Raw genomic sequence first — 22,800 nt, 5'->3', positions numbered from 1 at the left:
GTGGTGTACCAAAACATGAGGGGATTACTGCAAAGTACATGGAGGGGGCCCTCCCCTGGTACCCAGTCAGGACAGGAGCCCATCACCCGTGCACAGTGAGCGTTGCATGACTGCATGCACTATGGTATCTGGTCCCAAACCCAGTCAGTGTACTGAGTATAGTTGCCAAGGTTTCATTTTACTTATGACATTTCCATGTTTCAGTGCACTTATGTGTGGCATTTCAATGCACATGTGTGACACCTTGAGTGAAACTTATAGTGAGAAGAACAGTTATACTCACATAGTGAGAAAAGTAACACAAATCTCCCCTTTTTGGAATGTAGTAGTCTAGAACTCTCTTAAAACAGCTTTCAGCTGACTGGATTTCTAATGTGTATGTGATGTACACTTGATTTTTGTACTGTTTCTCTCTTGCAATAAAATCAATAGAATATGGTTATAAACAAAAACAGCTGCAACATGCATTACGCACTTATGCGTAAGTCAGTTACCAAAGTTTTTCTAATATAATTCTGGCTCTCTGCCATTTCTTCCTGCTATGTACCTCTGGGCCAATGAATTTTGATCTAGTCGGATGATAAGTCACCATCAGACCAGCAGCCATCATGGACAGCCTGCTGACATGAACAATTTTCCAGACCCTTCCTGGGTATGGGGTGTGGTAGGGTGATGGCGGGGTGGAGAAGATTGGAGAGCAAGAGAGAAATGTCACTGGCAATCTATAACATTTGACAACTTTCTGGTACAATGTCAGAATCTAGTTTTTTTTCTGATGCATGCCAGTGCTCTTTATTCATACCGGCAAGTGCTGTCATCTTGATCATTCTGCTCCTTTCTGATTCTGTCATCCGCCTCTTCCCCCTATTCTTAGTCCTCCTCGTCCTTCTTTTGCTCCTGGTGCTCCTCCTCATCCTGTGCCTTTTCTGGGTCTTGGCCATCCTTATCCTTGCGCTCCTCATATTACTGAATCATCTTCTTGACTCTGCTCCTGTAGCCCTGGTCCTGCTCCTCATCTTCATGTTCTGCCTTCTGGTCTACTACCTCCTCCTTTTGGTCCTCTTGCTGGTCATCCCTTCCCTCCTTTTTGCTCTATTCCTCTGCCTCTTGGCCTTCATTCTCCTGGTTTTTTCCTCCTCTGGTTGGGTCCTGAAGCGATCCTCTTAGTACAGGTCTTCCTAGTTCTGATCTTCCAGGCCATGGGCATTCTGTTCTTCTTGGCCCTTGTTCTTTTACTCTTGAACCACCTCCAGATCATGGTGTTGCTCCTGGCCCTCAGACCTTCCTTTTCCTATATCTCCTGGCCTGGTCTTCCTGTCCATTGTTCATTTGATCTTGGTTCTCCTCCTGGTCTTGTTCCTGTCCTTGGTTCCCTTGCCCCCAGCCATTTTCCTGCCACTTTACTTCCCAGACCTAGTCCCTGCTCCTATTGCTCCTACTAGCCCTTCTTATCCTAAAACTCCTCTCACTGGCCATCCAGTGATGGTCCTGGTCCCTTTAGTCCTGTTTCTTCTGGTACTTATTGTCCTGTTCTCTTGACACTGGTCCTCCTGGTCCTTCACACACTGCTTCCCTTGTCCTTGCCTTCCTGATTCCCGTCTTCTTAGTCTCTTTTGTTCTCGGAGACATTATTGCTCCAGTCCTTCTGACTTCGTGATCCCCCTGGTTTTTGTCCTCTTGGCAAAGCCCATGCTTTTCTCCCTGATCCTAGTTGTATGGGGCTGTACTCTTTCTGGAGCTGCTGGTGATCCAGGTCCTCCTGCTGGTCCTCCACTCCTCCTAGTCAGGTACCTTTTCAAAAGCTGTCACCCAGGCCTTTTTTCTTTCTGGGATTCACCTACACAGCGCTGTGTTTGTGAAATCTCTCGTATTCAATATATCTTTAAAGGGGCTCTTATCAGTTACCTGCCGATGAAGTACTGTCTTAATGTGCTTTTGTGCTGAACTTTATTTTTGGCTTCACTTTATCTGGCTGCATTAAACAGTATCGCACATTTTGTTTACTTTTCCTGGCAGCACTGCTTTCGCCATATCTTTGATTATCCAAGCAGTTTCATTTTTGTTTGGCTTTTAACTTCTTTTGGCCTCTAACTTTCACGGCTTGCTAATTTTCGAGTAAAACTGTGTCGCACATCACTGCAGTCTCCATTTCTTTCATTCTCCGATATGCTTCATACTTATTTTTCCTTTAACCTTTCATAACTTGCTTATTTGCCTTGAAACCGTGTCACACATCACTTCCCTCTCCATTTCTTTCATTTTACGAGACATTTATTACAATATTTGGACCATTAACTCTCACGCCATGCGCACATTTGCTTAAGTACTTTGGCTCATTGGCTTGCTTGCTTTTGAGTGAAACCATGTCGCACATTACTCCTGTCTCCATCTGCCGACTTGGGAACTAGGGAAACTGGTACATGATTCAATGCCAGCATTACATCCTATACATTTTGGATATTCACTATGGGGGATATTCACAAGGACTTATCTCCGATTTATCTCCACCTTAACGCATACAAAGTGGAGATAGATTTAACACCCCATTCACAAGCTGGTGCAAACTGCAGACATCACCAGTATTCCCGCGATTACTGCCCCAAAATTTATCTCCACGGTGGACACCACCAACTAACCATAATGAGATACAGAGTAAGCGTTCCCGTGCAAAAACACACAAAAAACCACAACACCACTTTCACAACGAACTGCCAGATCCGCGATGCGAAACAAAAACAGGCGATTAGCCGCGGTAGCAGCAGGGAACAAACACCTGCCTTTTGCTGGTGTTAAGCAGGACGACTACCAGCAACATAAAAGGGAGCCAAGCCAAGAGCCACACCAGAAGACCCACAGATGCCATGGAGACAATGATCATGCAACACGGATACCCATGAGGGCCACAACACCCACCGCAACCACCCCAGGCCCACTACCACCTCCGGACCCGTCCCGCCCCCCACCCCGGAACACCACAGAGGCAGCGTACACAAAGACAGCGGACCCATCTGAAACACACCTGCCACCCAGACCCAACGCCAAAGGAGGACAGTGCCCACTACAGGCCCAAGAGCCACATCCCCCACCTGCTGACGGTCCCAAACCAGCGGACAACCAACATCCCTCCGCAGACAAAGCTGCCTGCCTCGCAGCACATGCCGGCCTCTGGTACTGATCAACCCACAAATGCCAGAGTCTGAGGAGTTACACAGCCAGCCCCATCCAAGGTCATCACACCTGTCCTGGATGCCAACATCAGCCTGGTACCCCAGCACACCCACGTCACCCACACTGCGCAGGAGCCGCTGGAGACCAAGCAAGGCCCCTACGCCATAGCTGGATTCGCTCACGTGCCAGGGACAATCAACTGCACACATGTACCCCTCATGCCCCCTGCCCACACTGCACACAACTACCACAACAAAAAGCACACGGATACCATGAATGTGCTGGCAAGAGTGGACCACCCGGGAATCCTCAACAATGTTGTGGCCAACTCTCCAGGCAGAGTGCATGATACTCACATCTCCCGACAGCCCTGCATCACCCAGCGCTCCCAGGATGGCACACATGGAAATGCATTGCCCGTTGGTCAGTCCAAAATAAACACACCACACACCTCCAGCCCACAGTCATGCAATTCACGACACTGCCAATGGCCACGCAGCTCAACTACATCTAACATGACACACAACATGCCAACCGACCAGTCACGACAAAACCACTCCATTGGGAATCCGGCCTTGCCATGCCCACAACCCATCCACGGCATGGCACCACAGACACACAATAGCAGGATGTGAGGAGAGGCATGGAGCAGGCATGTGCGAGAGAGGCAAGTGACTAAGGAATGTGAACCTACCAAATTCCAGGTGTGGCGTGGAGGTGCCGGACAGACCACAGAGTGCAAACCACGGAAATGTTCATGTGGAAATCGACGGTTGGTGCATGGAGTGTAGTGGCCAGTGGACGCTACCATGTCCCCACAGGCTGTGGGGCAGAACGCGGATATGTGTTGCATGTTACGTCTCCCCCTGCATGCGTGTGCATAGTGGGTTGGACCTGCGTACGCCAGGCCTGGCTAGAGGTGTGAACAAAAAGCCTGTTGCACTGGTCATGGTTCTCATTCGGAATGGACAAAGCGTCTGCCAGGGAGGCGCCTGTCAGCCCACCATGAGTCCTGCTCTGAGCGCGGTGGGGCCTGCGTCTCTGTGCTCCTGCTGCACCCCGGGCCGCTGGTCCCCAGACCGGTCATGCCTGCCCCAGCGCACCAACAATGCTCCGATCACCTGCCTACACAGGCGTGTGTCAAAGAGGGCCCACCACGTGCCGGAGCAAGCCCCAAGCACTACAACCGCAACCTCTGCAGCCTCTGTGTACCATTGCTGGTCCCCCCGACGCTTGCCCACATTACTCCTTTCTCATTGACATACTACACGATTATGTGATTTTACAACGCAATCAAAATGATAGCTGTATGTAACATCACAGTTTTTACAACGCAAGTCGTTACAATGACTTGCGCTGGAGGGCGCTGGAGGGCGCTGGACTTAGGAGTAGTAGGATTTAATATTCCAACACCAGTCTATGTACAGTAGGGAAGCTGTTGGAATAGTAAATCTTACTATTCCTTAGGTTATAGCACCCTCCAGTGGAATTTGATGTAACGCTTGCGATGTAATGCCAGCGTTCTAAATGCATCGCAGTGTAATCACCGCGATGTAGAGGATGTTTCCCATACTACACCGGTGTCCTCTTTGGCCCAGTAGGTCCCACATGTGGAACTGTGTCCTGAGTCCTGAATGGCAGTGACCCCAAGTCTGTGGCAGCGGCCACAGCACCAGACTCCCTTTGATCAGTGAGGCATAATTCCATATCGCAGGCCCGCAACATGTGGTGCCACTAACCCTGTTCGACGAAAGCCGGCGACACGTGGTGCCACTAACCCTGTTCAACACAGGCCAGCGACACATGGATGAGGGCTCAGGCCTACCCTGTGGACCAGTAGGTCCCACATCCAGCACTCAGTGATTGCACGAAGAAGAGTAAGAGGAAGATGCAGCTCAGTCCGGACGAAAGAGTCACAGAGGTGATCAAACACTATCAAAAACTGACCTGGTGCCATCAACCCTGTTCACCGCAAGTCCGCGTCCCATGGTGCCACTGAACCTGAACTACGCAGCCGGTGGGGCCATCCAACCTAAGCCAGCAACACTCGTTGAATGGCCCTTGCTGACCGCTGCCTCAGGCCTACACTGCAGGCTATTGGTCACACATGTGGAACTGTGTCTTGGGTAAGATGTGGAAGACCCCACACCATTGGACACGCCTCATTGCAGGTGGCATCCCGTAACAGCACTGGTGCCACTAACTCTGTGTGCAATGAGTCATGGGCACTATCTGGTTGGACCTTGGTGGCGTCTGAGTCCATGGCCTGGTAGTGTTCTGCATCTTCATCTGGATGGACCGAACTTGGTGTCTGACATGTGTCTGTTCCATTCATCTCCACCATAGTGATTGTTTCAGCATGGTCCTGCCCTCTGCATCATGCCCTGGGGGTACACCTTCCACTGTCCACCAATACACCCCGCGACAAGCCCCTTTGTCATCTACGGAAACCTGCTCTGCACTCGTGACCCTGCCTCAGTGCCCCGCAAGTCAGCGGCCCGTGGCGGTGGGCTCGTGCAGGACGCTGTGCATCCGGGGCCACTAACTCTGTGCAGCACAAGTCATGGAGCCTTTATGGTTGAATGGTTGTGTGATATACACTGTTGCCAATTTGCACACACATCCAACACAGGTGTCACTCGGTATGTGTGCCTGCTAATAAATGTGGCCTTGCGCACATGCCCATAGTCATTCACACCATCTGAGCAAGTGTGTCCGTGAGTTCATTGTGTCAGCATGATGGGCATGGGCCCGACAACATCACAGTGTGCTGTCTTCTGTGGACATTACCATGTCATCTCAGCATTGGCAGTGACCCGGGACATGTAGCTTTGCACGCAACCCACTGCATGCACTAGCGGCGTGTGCTGGTCCAGCGTATGTCGGGTCAGCACAGGGGTGTTTTGATTCGGCAGGAGGAGCAGGGCGTGGCTCGGACCTGGCCTTGGGCAGGAAGTGCGGTAAGTGTGTCTTTGTGTTGAGGTGTAGTCGCCACCAGGGCCACAGTAGTCGAAGGTTGCAATGTAGCATGCACCAAGAGGGCGGCCCGCACGTACGGGGACTTGTAGGAGCACAAGACCGCTTAGGGTCTTGGCACATGCATGCCAAGTGTTATGTGTATCAGTTCTGAGGATGCATGAGTCAGTTGCCTGGCCTCATTTGCAGCACAATCACAGTCAGCCATGGGCTGTAAGCCTGTGTCCGCCCTGTCCGGACTATGAGCCTACACTCACGTGGCCGCACACCTTCAAATGCCAACGTCATGGTGTTGTGGGCATGCCGCTGGACATGAGCGGACATTATTACATACTGGGTAACCCAAAACAAGTCCTAGGGCCTGGGTATTCAATGGTACAGATATGGTGGTCCTAGACACAAATTTCACACACAATGTTTGATATTATTCCAAACAAATTTTCTCAATTCTTATTCCATGTGCGAGCTCAATCCTGTATTGAAGAATTTGGAAACAAAAAGAAAGAAACATACAATAGCCCAAAAACAGGTGTTCAGTCAGCACACAAAAGAGATATTCAATTGTTTTAAAAGTAGAGGAGAGAAGACTCTACTGTTTATTTTCAATAAAATTCCTCCTCAACATTACTATACAAAAAGTAAAAATATACCAATATTTCAATTCAAAAAAGGGGGTTACCAAGAAAAAGTAAAGTGCATAGTGTGAGAGGTTTTGTGCTCGTGTGAAAGAAAGAAAGGACCTAGAGGCCAAGGGATATCGAGTTTCACAATTGTCTTTGAGTCCAAGGCTGAGATAGTCCTTGGTTTTGTTCAACAAGAGCCTGCCCTCAATGGTTTGTGCAAAGAAATGTTGATCTTTTTGTCTTTGCGGCGGTCAAATCGCTCGGAGCTTCGTATCTTCAGATGGGGTGAGTGGGTAGGGGCATAGGAGATGCAGGCTCAATGCAGGGGAGATTGTCGGCGTTTCGACCCAAGGATACGAAGGGCAGTTTATATCCTCATGGACGGGTCTTCATCAGGACGGGAGGTGAAGGGAAGGGCTAAGTTACATTATAGTCATGTAACCCCAGTAGTGTGGGCTGACACCTGTAACAAAAATTTTTTGAAGGGCTAAGTATTGAAAACCTACAACATGAAGGCTTTTGACTAAGAAACAGTACTCCAAAGGCACTGACCCTTTAATGGTGTGCCATTAGGTGAAAGGATCAATTCGATTTATGAAAGCCGTTCAGACGTGCTCTCGAGTACTGGAGAGAAAATGAAAACACATAGCCATCAATGCTGTGCTTTCCTCAAGTACAATTGGACATGAAATACAAGGACTAGACTGAGACAATACTACACACAATGACATAAAAAAGCGTTTGGAGACGCTAATTACACTCACCCTCGCTGTGTTGGGCGAAGGATGGTGATTGATAATTCGGTCGAAGGATATACACGCTTTGTCTGTGGGCAAGAATGTATAGTTAGCTAAAGGGATCAACAATCCAAAGAGGGGAAGATGAGCTCAAGTATGCCCATTGCTATAACATACCTCCTCAGTAGAACTGCGTGGCCTATCAGTGGGGCTCTGTCTCTTGACGACTGCTGGGAGATGCCCAGTCGGCGCCAAATTAAGTAGCAGACGTGACGTGAACGTGCACGCCACTCAAAGTCACGTTATAGTCAGGGCTGTTGCCTAGCAACATACGTGGGTTGGAGAGAAGACAGACTCAAGGCGTTTTAACATAGTAAACAATAGAAGACAGATATATGTAGAAGAAATTTACATGATATGTGTCATACAGTACATAATTACATGATACAGAAATAATTATATACACGATGGTCACATGCTGACATATAGTCTCCAATGACTGCAAGCGGATAGAAATTAAACCAGCACGATTACATCAACCATTATACAGAATAGCCATTTGCCTTGTTGTTTCCTCATATTCATTCAGACCCCGGTTGACTGTGTCAAATATGTGCACCCATTTACATTCTCGGAGGCTAAGGGTATTCGCAAAATTCCCGCCCCTTACATTCACCTGGACTTTCTCCAGTACCCACCAACGGATGCTTTCTGGTGGGTGACCGAAAGCCAGAAAGTGTTCCACCAGGGGGGCGCCCTGCACTTTACAGCGTATTCTGCTTACATGCTGCAGAATGCGAGCTTTAACCTTCTGTATAGTCTGGCCAACATATAGGAAACCACACGGGCATTTGATCGCATAAATAACACCTGCTGTGTTACAGTTGGTTTGTTGGCGCATAGTGTGGGTGTAGTTGTTATGCGTACACTGTTTTATTTCCAGGGTCATGGGGCATGCTTTACACGAGCCACATTTGTAGTGGCCGATCACAGGTGGAGTATTCCAAAGTGTTGTTTGCGTGTTGCTGGGTTTGCCGAGAAGCAGGGATCGGACTAAATGGTCCCTCACGCTTTTCCCTTTCCTAAATGCATGCATCGGAGGTTCCGGGATCCCTATCTCGTCTGCAACTAGGTGCCAGTGACCGTTTATGATTCTCTTGATGTCACTACTCCTAGTGTTAAAGGTGGTTACACAGGTCATTCTATTGTTGGTATCTTTCTCTCTTGATCTAGGTTCCAGAAGGACTTCCCTGTGGCAAAACCATGCTTTTTTTCTGGCCTTTTTTAGCAGCCTTCGTGGATAGCCCCTGTCTGCCAGGCGCTCAATCAATAATGATGATTCATTGAAGAAATCCACCTTCAGGCTACAATTCCTACGCAACCTCAGAAATTGCCCATACGGTAGGTTATCCCTAAGGTTGCGAGGATGATGACTTGAGTAGCGAAGCAAAGTGTTCCTTTCGCTGGGTTTTCTATAGAGTGTGGTGCGTAGGTGTCCCTCATCTTCGACTATACTGATGTCCAAAAAATTGATCTTATTGTCACCAAAGTCGAGGGAGAATTGGATGTCATTCGATTGGCTGTTGAACACCCTTTGTTTGATCAAAGGGGTTCTGGATGAAAGGCCGAGACCCTGACCCAGACAAAGCGTGTATATCCTTCGACCGAATTATCAATCACCATCCTTCGCCCAACACAGCGTCTCCAAACGCTTTTTTATGTCATTGTGTGTAGTATTGTCTCAGTCTAGTCCTTGTATTTCATGTCCAATTGTACTAGAGGAAAGCACAGCATTGATGGCTATGTGTTTTCATTTTCTCTCCAGTACTCGAGAGCACGTCTGAACTGCTTTCATAAATCGAATTGATCCTTTCACCTAATGGCACACCATTAAAGGGTGAGTGCCTTTGGAGTACTGTTTCTTAGTCAAAAACCTTCATGTTGTAGGTTTTCAATACTAGCCCTTCAAAAAATTTTTGTTACAGGTGTCAGCCCACACTACTGGGGTTACATGACTATAATGTAACTTAGCCCTTCCCTTCACCTCCCGTCCTGATGAAGACCCGTCCATGAGGATATAAACTGCCCTTCGTATCCTTGGGTCGAAACGTCGACAATCTCCCCTGCATTGAGCCTGCATCTCCTATGCCCCTACCCACTCACCCCATCTGAAGATACGAAGCTCCGAGCGATTTGACCGCCGCAAAGACAAAAAGATCAACATTTTTTTGCACAAACCATTGAGGGCAGGCTCTTGTTGAACAAAACCAAGGACTATCTCAGCCTTGGACTCAAAGACAATTGTGAAACTCGATATCCCTTGGCCTCTAGGTCCTTTCTTTCTTTCACACGAGCACAAAACCTCTCACACTATGCACTTTACTTTTTCTTGGTAACCCCCTTTTTTTAATTGAAATATTGGTATATTTTTACTTTTTGTATAGTAATGTTGAGGAGGAATTTTATTGAAAATAAACAGTAGAGTCTTCTCTCCTCTACTTTTAAAACAATTGAATATCTCTTTTGTGTGCTGACTGAACACCTGTTTTTGGGCTATTGTATGTTTCTTTCTTTTTGTTTCCAAATTCTTCAATACAGGATTGAGCTCGCACATGGAATAAGAATTGAGAAAATTAGTTTGGAATAATATCAAACATTGTGCGTGAAATTTGTGTCTAGGACCACCATATCTGTACCAGGACATGAGCGGACAGGCATTACACAATGGTGTGCCTTAGGAGTGCACGTGATGCAACCAAGCAGCGCACACAAGTGTGGGGGCTCATGGGAGGGAGGAGCAACTGTGTGGCAATGTAACACACAGTGAGGCCGCTTATGTGCAACATGCTGGGCATATCATTCATGATACCCAGGGTCGCAGACATCCCACCACACCCACGACGGGCCTCTGTACATCTCCTGTATGCATGCAGATGGGGAAGTTACTGTAGGGATGAAAGGTCCTTTGTCTGAACTATCATGCAGTAGCACATCTGCAGCGCCGAGCAGGAACTTGCATTTAGCCAGCACCCCCTGACAGATACAATAGCATTTGCTTGCGACTTTCACACTTCGCACTGCCCAACTTGAGACCAACGTGTACACATCCCACACAGAAGTACGTGGTCGTAGTTAGAGTGCGTGAAATGACCTTCACACGTACTCCCACACCAGGCCTGCACCCGTTGCACACAGGCACTGCTCATTGCACCGAGCTGTGCCATTTCATCCACAGGACTGGCTCAGGGCAAGACAGTGACACTTCAAGCAGAGTCACTGACACAATGGCAGACCATCCTGGACACATGCTCGACTCCAGTCTTGTGGACATGTACCGTGCACGTCTGCTGCAAGTGCTGGGGCACTGCCATTGGCAGTGCTGCAGATCAGTTAAGCCTAGCTTCCACCTTGCGGACGTCACCTGCGTTCAGCCTGTATTGCATTGTCGCTCATGCATATTCGAGTGGTCCATGGATGTCTGCCTCTCCAACGTAACAGTAGTTGACCTGGATTTCGAGGTGTGTGTACGCCACCTGTTGGCCCACGACCAGGAGTGTCACTGTGATGCCCGTTTATCGCATGCATGGTTGTTTGGCGTGCAGGCTGGAAACTGGACCGGGGAGATTGCCCTAGTCCTCGTGTGCAGTGAGCACATCGAGCCACTACCTGATTGGGCTTTCGTGCACATTGGGTCCAGGGGTTGGAGTCAGCACATCTGTCTGGGTCAGCTGATGGATTACGTCGACGACATGTCAGATGTGGTGGACAACGATCGCTCATTGGAGATGTGGCCTACGCTGCTGCACTTGTGTTCATGGACGAGTGAAAAGGTACCTGATGCCACAACTAGATGTGACCCATTGCATGTGTCCCGATGCCTGGTCGCATGTTGGGAATCTGGTCACATGTCCCAAGATGACAGTGGACATGGCTGCATTGGCCTGGACTCATGATCCAGGTGCGGACAACCAACGCGATTGGCACTGACTTGTGTTGGTGATGGACTACTCTGAGGTGGACATGGGCGCTTTCCTACACTCCTCATTCAGGCATGCTGCTGCATTGGTCTGCATATCAAGGCACTTCTGTTGGCCATACTGACACGCACTTGTTGATAAAGTTTCCACACTTTCACTTGTATCCAACTGTGTTGTGTCTTGATTTGTATGCCAATGTGTGTGCCACAGACTCTCTGGCTCCCTGCCATACGTGCATTGCTACCCCATCATGACTCTGGGATTGTACTTGTGCATTATCATGTCCGTGTTTCGTGCTTTGCCAGACGCATAAGGCCGTTTACTGGCCTCAGGCAGGTGCACAGGTGTCCTGTGTTCGGTTGTGCAAATGTTGGTGTTTGTACCACATTGTGTTCGATGGTGGGGTGCTCTGCTTCCTATGTGTGTGTGCTGCATTGTGTGTGAGATGTCCCTTCAGCTCTGATTTGGCTCACCCTTCTCCCTTTCAGGCAGTGTGGTTTTCACTTCTGTTCTTGTTCAGTGGTGTGATATTGCCGGGTTGTGTGACTTGTGCTCTTGGTTGATGTTGTTACTCTTGTGCATGGCTTGTCTGTAGTTGTGCTGTGCTTAATTGTTCATGTGTGCCATTGTGCCCATCTCCCCCGTCCCCCCTGTCCCTGCTGGTTCCTATCCTTGTTGCTGTTGTGTCTGTTGTTTTGGGCAGTTTCCGGTCCCCGAGTCCACCATCTCCAGACTGATCTGGTGGACATCATTTCCTCCATGTCATCAGCTCCTCGTGGGGCGCTGGACTCCCACCTCCGGTGTGTATTGCTGCCTTCTTGTTGTTGGCGTGTTTCTGCTTGTTTGTGCGTTTCGCATCATTCCAGATGTTCTGGTTTTCTTCCATTATCCACCTCCACTCTCAGGATGCATTCACCTTGCCTAAGATGGCCCGCCATGTACAATGTTTTGTTGCCAATGGGGCTTGTGGGGTTGTAAACTGGCACAGGTTGCCTCCATTGTGCTTGGCTGTTATTTTCTGTTTGGTATGTCTTTTTTTTTCAGGCTTTTGTTGTGCTTATTCCCGCCTGCCATGTGTGTCGCGGACCCGGCGGAGCTTATTCCTGCTTGCCTCATCGCGAATGGGCTCACTGCATGTTTTTTTGTGTTGTGGCTTGTGTTTTTATCTCCGTCGAGGTGGTTGTATCGCGGACATTGGCCGCAGTTTCGGCAGACTATCGCATGGTACCGCCTTGTTGTGAATTCCACGTTGACACGCGGTTATTTTTCTGTGATCGGCTGTGATGTGTAAAGTTGCATTAGTATTTTTTGGTGATGGTTAGCACACGTTCTTGTGAATATACCCCTAAATCTACCCATACTAGCACAAACATGATGCGTCTTTGTGTAACAGAACAAGGGCTTGAGTAAAAGCGCTCAAATGAGTGGGTATTATTACTAGCACTTTTCAATGACAGGAGTGTGGTACAAACAGCGATACAGTAAATACTTAAAATTTTAAATTCTTGTACAGAAATACCAATCAAATTAAAGATGCTGTTTTACGCAACAGAGCCCGACCAGAACATCAATGCTTACATTTCACTAGCTACCCTTGTTATTTATCTTACACTTTTATTACAGAGTTCAGCATTTAGTTAACTTTCCCAGACAGCATGCAAATAAAGCATGCTTTTATACTTCTACAGCAATTATTTACAGATTAGCTTTTCGGGTGAGCACACATTTATTTAGGCCTTTTGTTCACTTACTCCGCCAACACGCATTTGTTCACATGTTGACAGCGTAACCTTAAAATTCATCTTTGCATTCCTTTGGCATTGTGGCATTTAAAATTCATCTTTGCGTGCCTTTTGCACGTGGAGTTGACAAATGTATGCTTAATTTACTTATTTTCACTGCGCATACCTACCTGTTTTAAAGGTGAACCTACAGGCATCAGTTAACATTTTAAACAAGAGGAAATGCAAGGTTTTAACAAATGTAAGAGCAGGATCACACATATACTAAAAGCTTTTCCCTAGATTACATACGGGTTGCAAGGTTGCACATTCAAAGCTGACAGTTTTAAAACTCAGAAACAAGTTAAAGTCTCTGCTCAGGCTCAACATCCTGTCTTTTTGGTCAAATTACTTAATCTCACTGTGCCAACAATTAAAAATGTGTGTTTGTGTAACTGGGGCTCACGTAAAAGCGTTCCTATACCTTTGGGTGGAGTTCACGCTATATAAAAAAATGCAAATACAACAAAATCAAAAACATGTGGCATGTGGCCTTTACAGGGGCACCTTTTTGGGAATTGTGCTTTAAATGTCTATGCTTTTATACGCTTTTGGGGTTTTAACTTCTTTCAAATAAAATATAGTTGTTTAAGGCATGCTAGCAAGCTGCATAAATATGTTAGGAAACCACAATCTTGATTTATTTGCTTTCTGTAAACATACATTTGAAACATGCATTATAATGTTATTATTTATAAGGAGCAAGATCACACATACATCAAAGAATATCGCTTATGTTTACTAAAGGTTGCACGGTTGCGCACATGCCTATGGGCAATGTTGCACTCACGTTTTTTTAAACAGCGCAATGGACTTGAAGATATTGGAGTGGTTTATTTGAGCAACAGTTACATTACACGATGACACATTGCATTTTTTGGTAGGCATAAGAGATGAAGTAATTTGCTCAGAATCACAGGACGTTGAGCCAAGACTCCAACCTGGTTGCCCAGCACCAAAATTGCCAGCTCTAGTCGTTATGCCATGACCGAGCCAGTACAAACTTACTTCTAGCCTTGCTTTCTTCAGCTGCCTGATGGAGGGCGCTTTAAGCACATCATGCAGAGGTGTAGCAAGGATGCATGTGCCTGCTGGGGGAGGTGTATATCTCTAAACTTGCGCTGACCTCCAGTACTTGTTACACTTGTTAGCAGTGAGCCCAATTCACAGAACTAACTTAAGACAAAATCCTAAACTTACTACTTTTGGTATTCACAGAACGTACTTACTACTTTTGGTATTCACAGAATGCACTTACTACTTTTGGTATTCACAGAATGGATTTACGACTACTAACTTTACGTCCGCACTCCGGCCGGAGATTCCAGCCCAGTGGCAGAGATTCCGGCCTGGAGGTGGAGATTCCGGCCCGGAAGTGGAGATTCCGGCCCGGATGTGGAGATTCCGGCCGGGTTGTGGAGTTTTCGGCCGTGGCTAAGTCCCCGCCACTGGCCTGAATCTCCACCTCAGAGCCGGAATCTCCGCCACCGGGCTAGAATCTCCGGCCTGAGTGCAGACGTAAAGTTAGTTGTCGTAAATCCATTCTGTGAATACCAAAAGTAGTAAGTGCATTCTGTGAATACCAAAAGTCGTAAGTACGTTCTGTGAATACTAAAAGTAGAAAGTTTAGGATTTTGTCTTAAATTAGTTCTGTGAATCGGGCCCACTGTCTGGGCATTGGTCTGAGCTCATTAGAACCAGTTCAACACCAAAATATAGCAATAAGCAACAGAAAGGTGACCAATCAACTTTTGCAGAGGGCATTCCACTGGCTTTCACTGCGTTTTCAGTAACGTTTGAACCATTTGGGCTAGAAACAGTTACTTTTTACATATGCAGATTATAAATCTGATGATGGAATCCGTGGCAAATGTGGCTAATCCATAATTTTGTGTAAAATGCCATTACTGCACATATTGGCTTTCTCATAACACTTTTACGAACTTTCAGTAGCTTATATTGCACAACTGCTCACCAAGCTAAAACTTACATCAACAAAAAGCGTATTACTAATCACATAGGCGAAACCTAATGCATTTACCAATGCTTGTTTTAGCAGATTGCATACTTAGTTAAAGGTGTGGGAGCATGGTGAACAGGAAAATTAGTTCACTCAGTACTTTTCTCACCACTTCTTTTCCTTCTTGAGCGTTGCGGAGCACCTGCATACCTAAAACACTGGTGTTAAAGCATCTGCTGCAGTGCGCTATGCTTATCCAGCAGGTTTCATGATATATTGGTGGTAAGTTAATGCATTTGTTTGAAGAGCGAGGTGTGAATCTCTGGTTACAGGTTTTAAGCATCAAAACATAGCACAGGTGGTTAATTTGTCTGCTTCAGAGCATGTAATGCATTGGTCACAGATCTGTGTTTTGTGTAGGATAGATCAATGGTTAAATTATGTTATTGCATACATAATTTTATAATATCTATTTTTTGTTTCACGGCGAAAATAGATCTTTATTTATTGCGTAGAAAAGCAAAACACCCAGGTCTTTCCCTGCAGCTGTGTAAAGTTATGTACAGTCACTTTTCAGGCTCTTGCGAGATCTAGGTTGTATATGTACTATGTCTGACAGGGGTTGTTTCCGCTGATTGCACAGTCTTATAAATAAAACACACAGTTGCTGCCACCTATACTGCTATGCTGCATTAAATCAGGTAACCAGAGAACGTCAAACTTCAATGTTTCCAATAATCGTTATTAAATAGTAGGGTGTGTTGGTAGTAGGCACCTGGTCTCATTCAGAAAATGCTTCTGAGGAAATCAGTATAAATAAAAAAATTATCTCTACAGAGAATAATTTAAAACATTGTTTAGGTGATTTAGAACTACGTAAATACTGAGCCTAAGTGTGAGTGAGATTTAATTGATGTGCTAATAAATACAAACCAACTAGAAGGGCCGATTCTAGGACTTTTGAGGCGCTGGGCAGAAAGAGAACATGAAAGACCCTTCTAATGCACATGAAGGGACATAACACGAAATGAGATCAATTTAACATTATTCATCTGGCATGGTTGAAAAGACATTGCAAGAAGAAACTTACCTAGTGTCAATATCAGTAACAATAAACAAAACAAGTTGAATACGAGCAGGCTGGTAGAGGCGAGCGCCCGTAGCCCCGAGCCCTGAAAACAGGAGAATGGTGCACGCGCGCTCGGCATCTGGCTTCAATTACCACGGCCCCTGACAGCTGGTAATTGATAAAATATAGCCTGCTGGTGCGCGTCTCCGCACGGAATATGCAGGAAGCGGAGCAACTCTACAGACTATGGCCTATTGTGTGCTGGCTTGTAAAAACACAGCCATGCGAGGGCCAATTGCCATGCATCTGCCATAAATAACAAGCGAAAATCACGCGCTTCTGTGGAATTCGTAGGTTAGATTGCCGAAGTCCCTCTCTAGAGGGCTCTGGAGCCACACCCACTTCGTGGGATGTAGGCCGAGCCCTAAAAACACAGATAGCCTCATAAAATAAGTACATATATTTTAAAGCACTTTTAAGCTGAAATAGATTATCGTAGTCACATTGGGTGGAAAAGCTAGGCCGAAGTCTCAGAAAAATGGTTTTCTTTAATCAAGTTTTTCTAGATTGGTGCATAATTAAAATTCCAAAGATAAACTATCCTAGGCCATCGGTTCTTATCCTGTGGGACAGACACTCAAGGGGGTCTGTGGGGCCTACATAGGGGGTCCTTGAATTCTTAGAGAATTAAATAATATTGATATACTAATAACGTTTATATAAATAAAGAAGCAAAGCGTAAAACTGCACATTTTCAAACATTTAGTAAATCTGAACGAATTTAAAGTTGGAGGCTAAAAATTAAGTTGGCATCCCCAGGTTTATTTGTGGGAGCAGTGCAAGTGCAGCAGTATGGATGACGGGTGAGATTCATTGGATTAAGAAAAGCCATAACCTTCCCATTTAATTTAACATTTTGATGTTTGTATATTTGTTTGAGAATTAAATAGAAGATTGCAGCATTTGAGTTTTGTAATGAATTGGTTTGCCTTTAAATCCTCAAAATTTCTTAGGCAGGGGCCCCATGCTTCCAGTAATGACACAATGAGGGTCCCCGGATACCCATAATGAATCGGTGGGGATACCCATAATGAATCGGTGGGGGTCCCCAGATACAAGTAATTATTAAGGGAGTTCCACAGAAGTCAAAGAACCATTGTTCTGGACAATACTGAAAAAAAGGGTTTCCAGGTACCTGGTGCAAGATAAAATATGCAGCACAGAAGATTACTGAGCCAAAAATATATAAAAGCAAACAAAACAGTTGAAAAGCTTGACTTACATTAAAGGTTTCACTCAAGTCACTATAAAAATAGGCATTGAGACATAGCCAGATAGTATGATTTCTGATACATTTACGTTTTTACTTGCAAGTATTATAAAGTACAGCCCAGGCCTACAAAAATGGTAGCAGAATGATGTGCTAGAACTGCATTGTTATTTAGCATTTCCATTAATACTGATTAGCTTTTTGGAAATTTTCAGTCTTTACTGTTCAATGTGAAACTACAGCTCCCAGGATGTTATGGAACTAAAAAGGTAAATGGGGATACCCTGAACCATCACTGTCAGGCCACCATCAATCCCTCTTAACTGTCTTTCAAAGTTTTAACACTAAGGGCCTAATTCACAAAGGTAACTTACACTTTTGAGTAATTTACGTATTTGAGTAAGTTTGCTCCCTTTTGCTTATTGACCACATCCGAATGTTGTACAACAAAAAAAAAGAAAAAACTGTAGTAAGCCCAGCACCACACACGGAGGTAGGGAATTAAGATAAGACCCATAGGAAATAATGTTATATAAATAAAATAAAAAAATTAAAACAGCTAAACATTTTTAAGAAAATAGTACATATTTATTTTTTAATAATAAAATATTGCAATACCCTATTTTGAATTTAAAAGTAATTTAACAAACATTTGTATTAAAATATAACTACATTTTAAATAAAACTTTTTAAAACTTTGAATAATTATGAATGAATAATACAATTATTTAGGTGGAAAGTTATATTTTTGATTTAAACTTCAGAAAGATAATTGTAACTTAGTTTAATATATTTCCACTAATTAAAGATGTATTTCAAAATTAAGTTAATTGTGCTGTAGCATTTTTGTTTCCACATTTACATACTTTTTTATTAATATTGAACATAACCTTTTTTTAATATTTATTTTCGAGTTAAATAAATTTGAATTTGAATTTAGTAAAGCTTATAAAGCACATGGTTGCTTTCCATGAGGCATCCCAGTGCTAGGATCCTGCCCCGAAGACGTGCTCATCAAGTAAAGAGTTAGAATAGCCAGATTTTAATATGTTTTCTAAAGATTGCTCCTGTAGGGGTCATTCGAAGATAAGAATGCATACTGCTCCAGAATTTAGGCGTTAGGTATCTTTAAGACCAACCTCACTGTATGGCTTTATTGATTCAAGGTACAATAGCCAGCAGGGAGTTAGATGAGCAAAGGGTTCTCGTAGGGATGCATAGCACGATCAAATTGCAGAAGTATTTCGCGCCTGTTAGATAAGGTCAGGTAGGCAAAGCATATGACCTATAATTTGATCCATTTGCTGAATGGTAGCCAGAACTGATTGGTAGCCTCAGGGGTGCTGCAATTTAGAGGAGTCTGGTGATATTGAAGATGAGTTGGGCTGCTAAATTTTGAATAGTCTGTACACATCTCATAAATGTCTGGGAGATGCCTAGATAATCTACATTGCTGTAGTCTAAGAGGACGGTGACCATAACCTTGACTATTGTTTTCTGAGCAGAGGCAAGAAGGAAACAGAGCATCTCAGAGTGTCAAAACACAAGCTGTACACAAGATTTAGTCAAGCCTTAACTTGGCAGTCCATTGTGAGCATTTGGTCTAACCAGACACATAGATGTTTCACTTTGGGCATAGGAGAAGGAAAAGGACAGAATGAGTTGGGTCACCAGGCAGGGGACCATATGTTAGGTTGGCTCTCCACCACCATCACCTCCATCTTTCCACCATTGTGTTTAAGACAGTTGAGGCATATGCACTCTGCAACAAAAGTGAGGCACAGTTTCAATAGAGAAGTACAAGACATGACATGGAGAGTGGAAGGGTAAGTTGTGTAATATCAGCATAAGAGAGTGAAGTGAAACTGAATGGTTCTATGATATCGGGTAGGGGGCTAATGTAGATAGTAAAAAAAAGAATTTGGGGTTCAGTGACTGATCCTAAGTGTTGCAATTGGGTTTCGCCAATTCATTACACCTGGATTTTTTTGCTTTCAACTGTGGGTGAGCCTCACTACATGTGTCTCACTCACATGGCAAGTGGACTGTGCATGTTTATCGCCAGTGTCTGGTTTTTAAGGTAAGGCCAATGTGATGCAGCAAGGGTAAGGGGCACTTAGATGGTTACACGTGAATACATGTACACATGCTTTCACAATATTTGGAGGACAAGCTAATTTCCTTGTTAACATTAAACTTTCCAATTGGAATTGCATGTCTCGTTTTTATCGTGAAAGCATTTACCAAGGATTGAGTTTTGTGGGAAGTCTGAACTCAAGGGGTGGCCAAAAGAGAACTATAAGATTGGGATATTTGACCGGTGCCATCCAGAAACACCCCTGCTGGCTGTCTTTTTGTACACTTTGTCCCAGTCATGACAAATGCATGCCATGGACAAATGGGGAGAAAGAATAGGAGAGCAACGATGGAGCCAGCAAATGGGAAGCCTATGGGTGGGTGGGTTGAAGCCCACAAAGTATATATAACATGTCTCAAGAGAGACAGAGCAAGTGCTGTCTTGCCAAAGCTTTAAAAAATTATTTTATGGTAGTTGAAAATGTCAAAACTATGGTACAGCATCTCCATTTTCCTTAGCATCTAAACAATAACTTGTGCGGCTTAAAAGGCAAAAGTCAGATTCCACGGCATCCTCACCGTTCACATTGAAAACAGTAGGACGTGCCTGTCAACATTTACTAAAACGTGTTTGTGGTTTAACTAGCAATTCATCAGCACCCACAATTGGAGAGTCAGGCATTAAACATTTCTTCTCCACCATTACTGTATGTTAAATGATAAACCAAGTAGTGAGAGATGGAGCATATGACATTTTACCATGGTTTGCAATAGCAATAACAATAGCAAGGTCTCTAACCTCCAAAGGTTACTGAATGCCGTCAGAGAATATGACTTGTCTAAGCAGGCATTGTAAGACAGACTCAGTGCTTAATTTGAGCCGGTGCTTTCAGGTGCTCAGCACTGGCACCTAATCTTCAGCACAGGCGCTTATAGCACCAGTTAAGAACACATATATTTAGAAGTCCCGTGATTTTCCCCCAGAATGGCAGGATGTTGAGACAAGCCGAGACTCCAATCCAGTTCCCCAGCTCCGAAATTGGCAGCTCCAGACATTAGACCAAGTCCTCTCCAGAATAATAAGTGCCGGGGCTTTGGTCAGAAGGCAGTTTGCACCAGCACATTTCTCCTGTTAGCGCTGCCTCCTGAGGAGAGCCCCGGCACCTTTTAATTTACAAATTAACCACTGGACAGACTCCTCTGATGGCAAACTCATCCAGTACTGCGCTCCTCTGATACCATTATCACACCCAATGACTGAGCCTGCCGCAGTTCAGTAGTGGCAAAGTGGTGTGTCTGTGGTACCGACCTCTTGTTGCTGCAATTGTGCTACAACATCCGAAAGTTATTTACACAACTGATGATAGGTAGGCCCATGGAAGTATGCTTTCTACACCTTAAACCTCAAACACTGCACAGTTGGAGATGGCACTATCTACATCACTTTCATATTTAGAATTAATCTGACACGCATGGCTCAGAGGGCCTAACATCCTGCAATTTCAGATTGTTACACATTGTAAAGCTGCCCTGTTTTTTCCATTTCTTTCGCAGTAGTCATTGTTCATAACTGGCCTTAAAAACAATGTTTACATTTCATGTTGATAGACAATGAACGGACTGTGGTCTCTTTTATGCCTACACCACTTTTTTGTATTAATATTTTGATATACTTACTTTGTCTCGCCTGCAGAATGCAAAGATGTCAAAAGAGAAGTCTTCTGTACAATGAAGGTATTTCCGATCTATCTTTTGCTTTGCCCCTCCTAAAAAACTCAAAGCAAAAAAACAAGAAATCAGAATACAGTCGTAGCACTTGTTTATTCTTCTACTCACATTTGGGTGTATCTCATAGAGGTAGACAGGAAGAGGCAAGGCTGAGTCAATCTTATATCGGCAGTAATGCTTGTATTTACTCTGTTATTTCATGTTATGCATTCATTCCATACATCCTACAAGCTCCAATTAAAATGCATGCCTCGGAGTTCTTATTGAATTTATAATCGGGCGTACACATGCTATACAAACGCCAAATCTATTGGTTTTGTCAGTGTTTGTTGCTAAAGGGCAGGTAGAAGCATCTGTAAAATTGGTGCTGCAGAAATAAGTTGCCTTTTTTCGTATGGAACCTATTTTTCAGGTCTGTTTGGCAGTGCTTGACCCCAGTGCTAGGTCATCTAGCTTAGGACACCCCCGCGCCGGACAGCCACCAGCTGCTGCGTGTGCCTCCCGCCTCCCTTGCTGCCCCTGCCGCCGCCGTGTGACCATGCCCCCTGCCACCGAGCGGCGTGGTCTCCTGAGGTCTAGCGCTGTGCTCGCCTGATACTGCAGGCTCCTGTACCCCGTTTTCATTGCTGTGTGCCCCTCTGCCTGTCTTGTGCTTGCTGTATTTTTTCTCGCCTGTCCCCCTGTTTTCGCTCCCCCCGGTCTCCTCCCTCCCTGCTCCCCGCTTCCCGCCTCCGTCGCTAACCACGCCCCCTTTTCTTTCTGTGCCCTCCCCGTTCCCGCCTCCCAGCTGCTCCGCCCTCCCTCGCACTTGGCCATATATGGCGGCCGTGCGACGCAGGTGAGTGTGACCTAGCTTAGGACACACCCCGCGCCGCACGGCCACAAGCTGCTGCGTGTGCCTCCTGCCTGCCTCGCTGCCCCTGCCGCCGCCGTGTGACCACGCCCCCTGCCACCGAGCGGCGTGGTCTCCTGAGGCCTAGCGCTGTGCTCGCCTGATACTGCAGGCTCCTGTACCCCGTTTTCATTGCTGTGTGCCCCTCTGCCTGTCTAACTTTTATTTTGTATATTTGTATTGTGCTTGCTGTATTTTTTCTCGCCTGTCCCCCTGTTTTCGCTCCCCCCGGTCTCCTCCCTCCCTGCTCCCCGCTTCCCGCCTCTGTCGCTAACCATGCCCCCTTTTCTTTCTGTGCCCTCCCCGCTCCCGCCTCCCAGCTGCTCCGCCCTCCCTCGCACTTCGCCATATATGGCGACCGTGCGAACGCGCAGCGGTCACGCGCAGCGGGCGTGCCGATTGTGCGCCGAAGGACGCCAAAGGTAAGCCCGTCTGCGCCCGTCCTCGCCTGGACCGCGCCCAGCGCCCGAACCCCTGGCCCCCGCAGAGGCCGGCCCACCCGCCGGACGTACACCGCCGCCACCCTCAACGCACTCAACACCG

At 45.8% G+C, this 22,800-nt stretch overlaps 1 protein-coding gene across 1 annotated transcript in view; it reads right to left on the bottom strand.

Moving 5' to 3' along the window:
* Positions 1–22,800, bottom strand: part of LOC147750804 (sodium-coupled monocarboxylate transporter 1-like) — a 366,759-nt gene that overhangs the window by 13,432 nt on the left and 330,527 nt on the right. Inside the window, exon 14 of the mRNA XM_086936978.1 lies at positions 21,315–21,403. Coding sequence (XP_086793104.1) covers positions 21,315–21,403 — 89 coding nt within the window. The remainder of the gene's footprint in view (positions 1–21,314; positions 21,404–22,800) is intronic.

The sequence above is a fragment of the Lissotriton vulgaris genome, chromosome 1_1 (genome assembly GCF_964263255.1).
Source record: "Lissotriton vulgaris chromosome 1_1, aLisVul1.2, whole genome shotgun sequence".
In the NCBI taxonomy this organism is placed as follows: Eukaryota; Metazoa; Chordata; class Amphibia; order Caudata; family Salamandridae; genus Lissotriton; species Lissotriton vulgaris.
The sequence above is the reverse complement of the archived record's forward strand: the minus strand, read 5'-3'. Positions and strand labels throughout refer to the sequence as shown.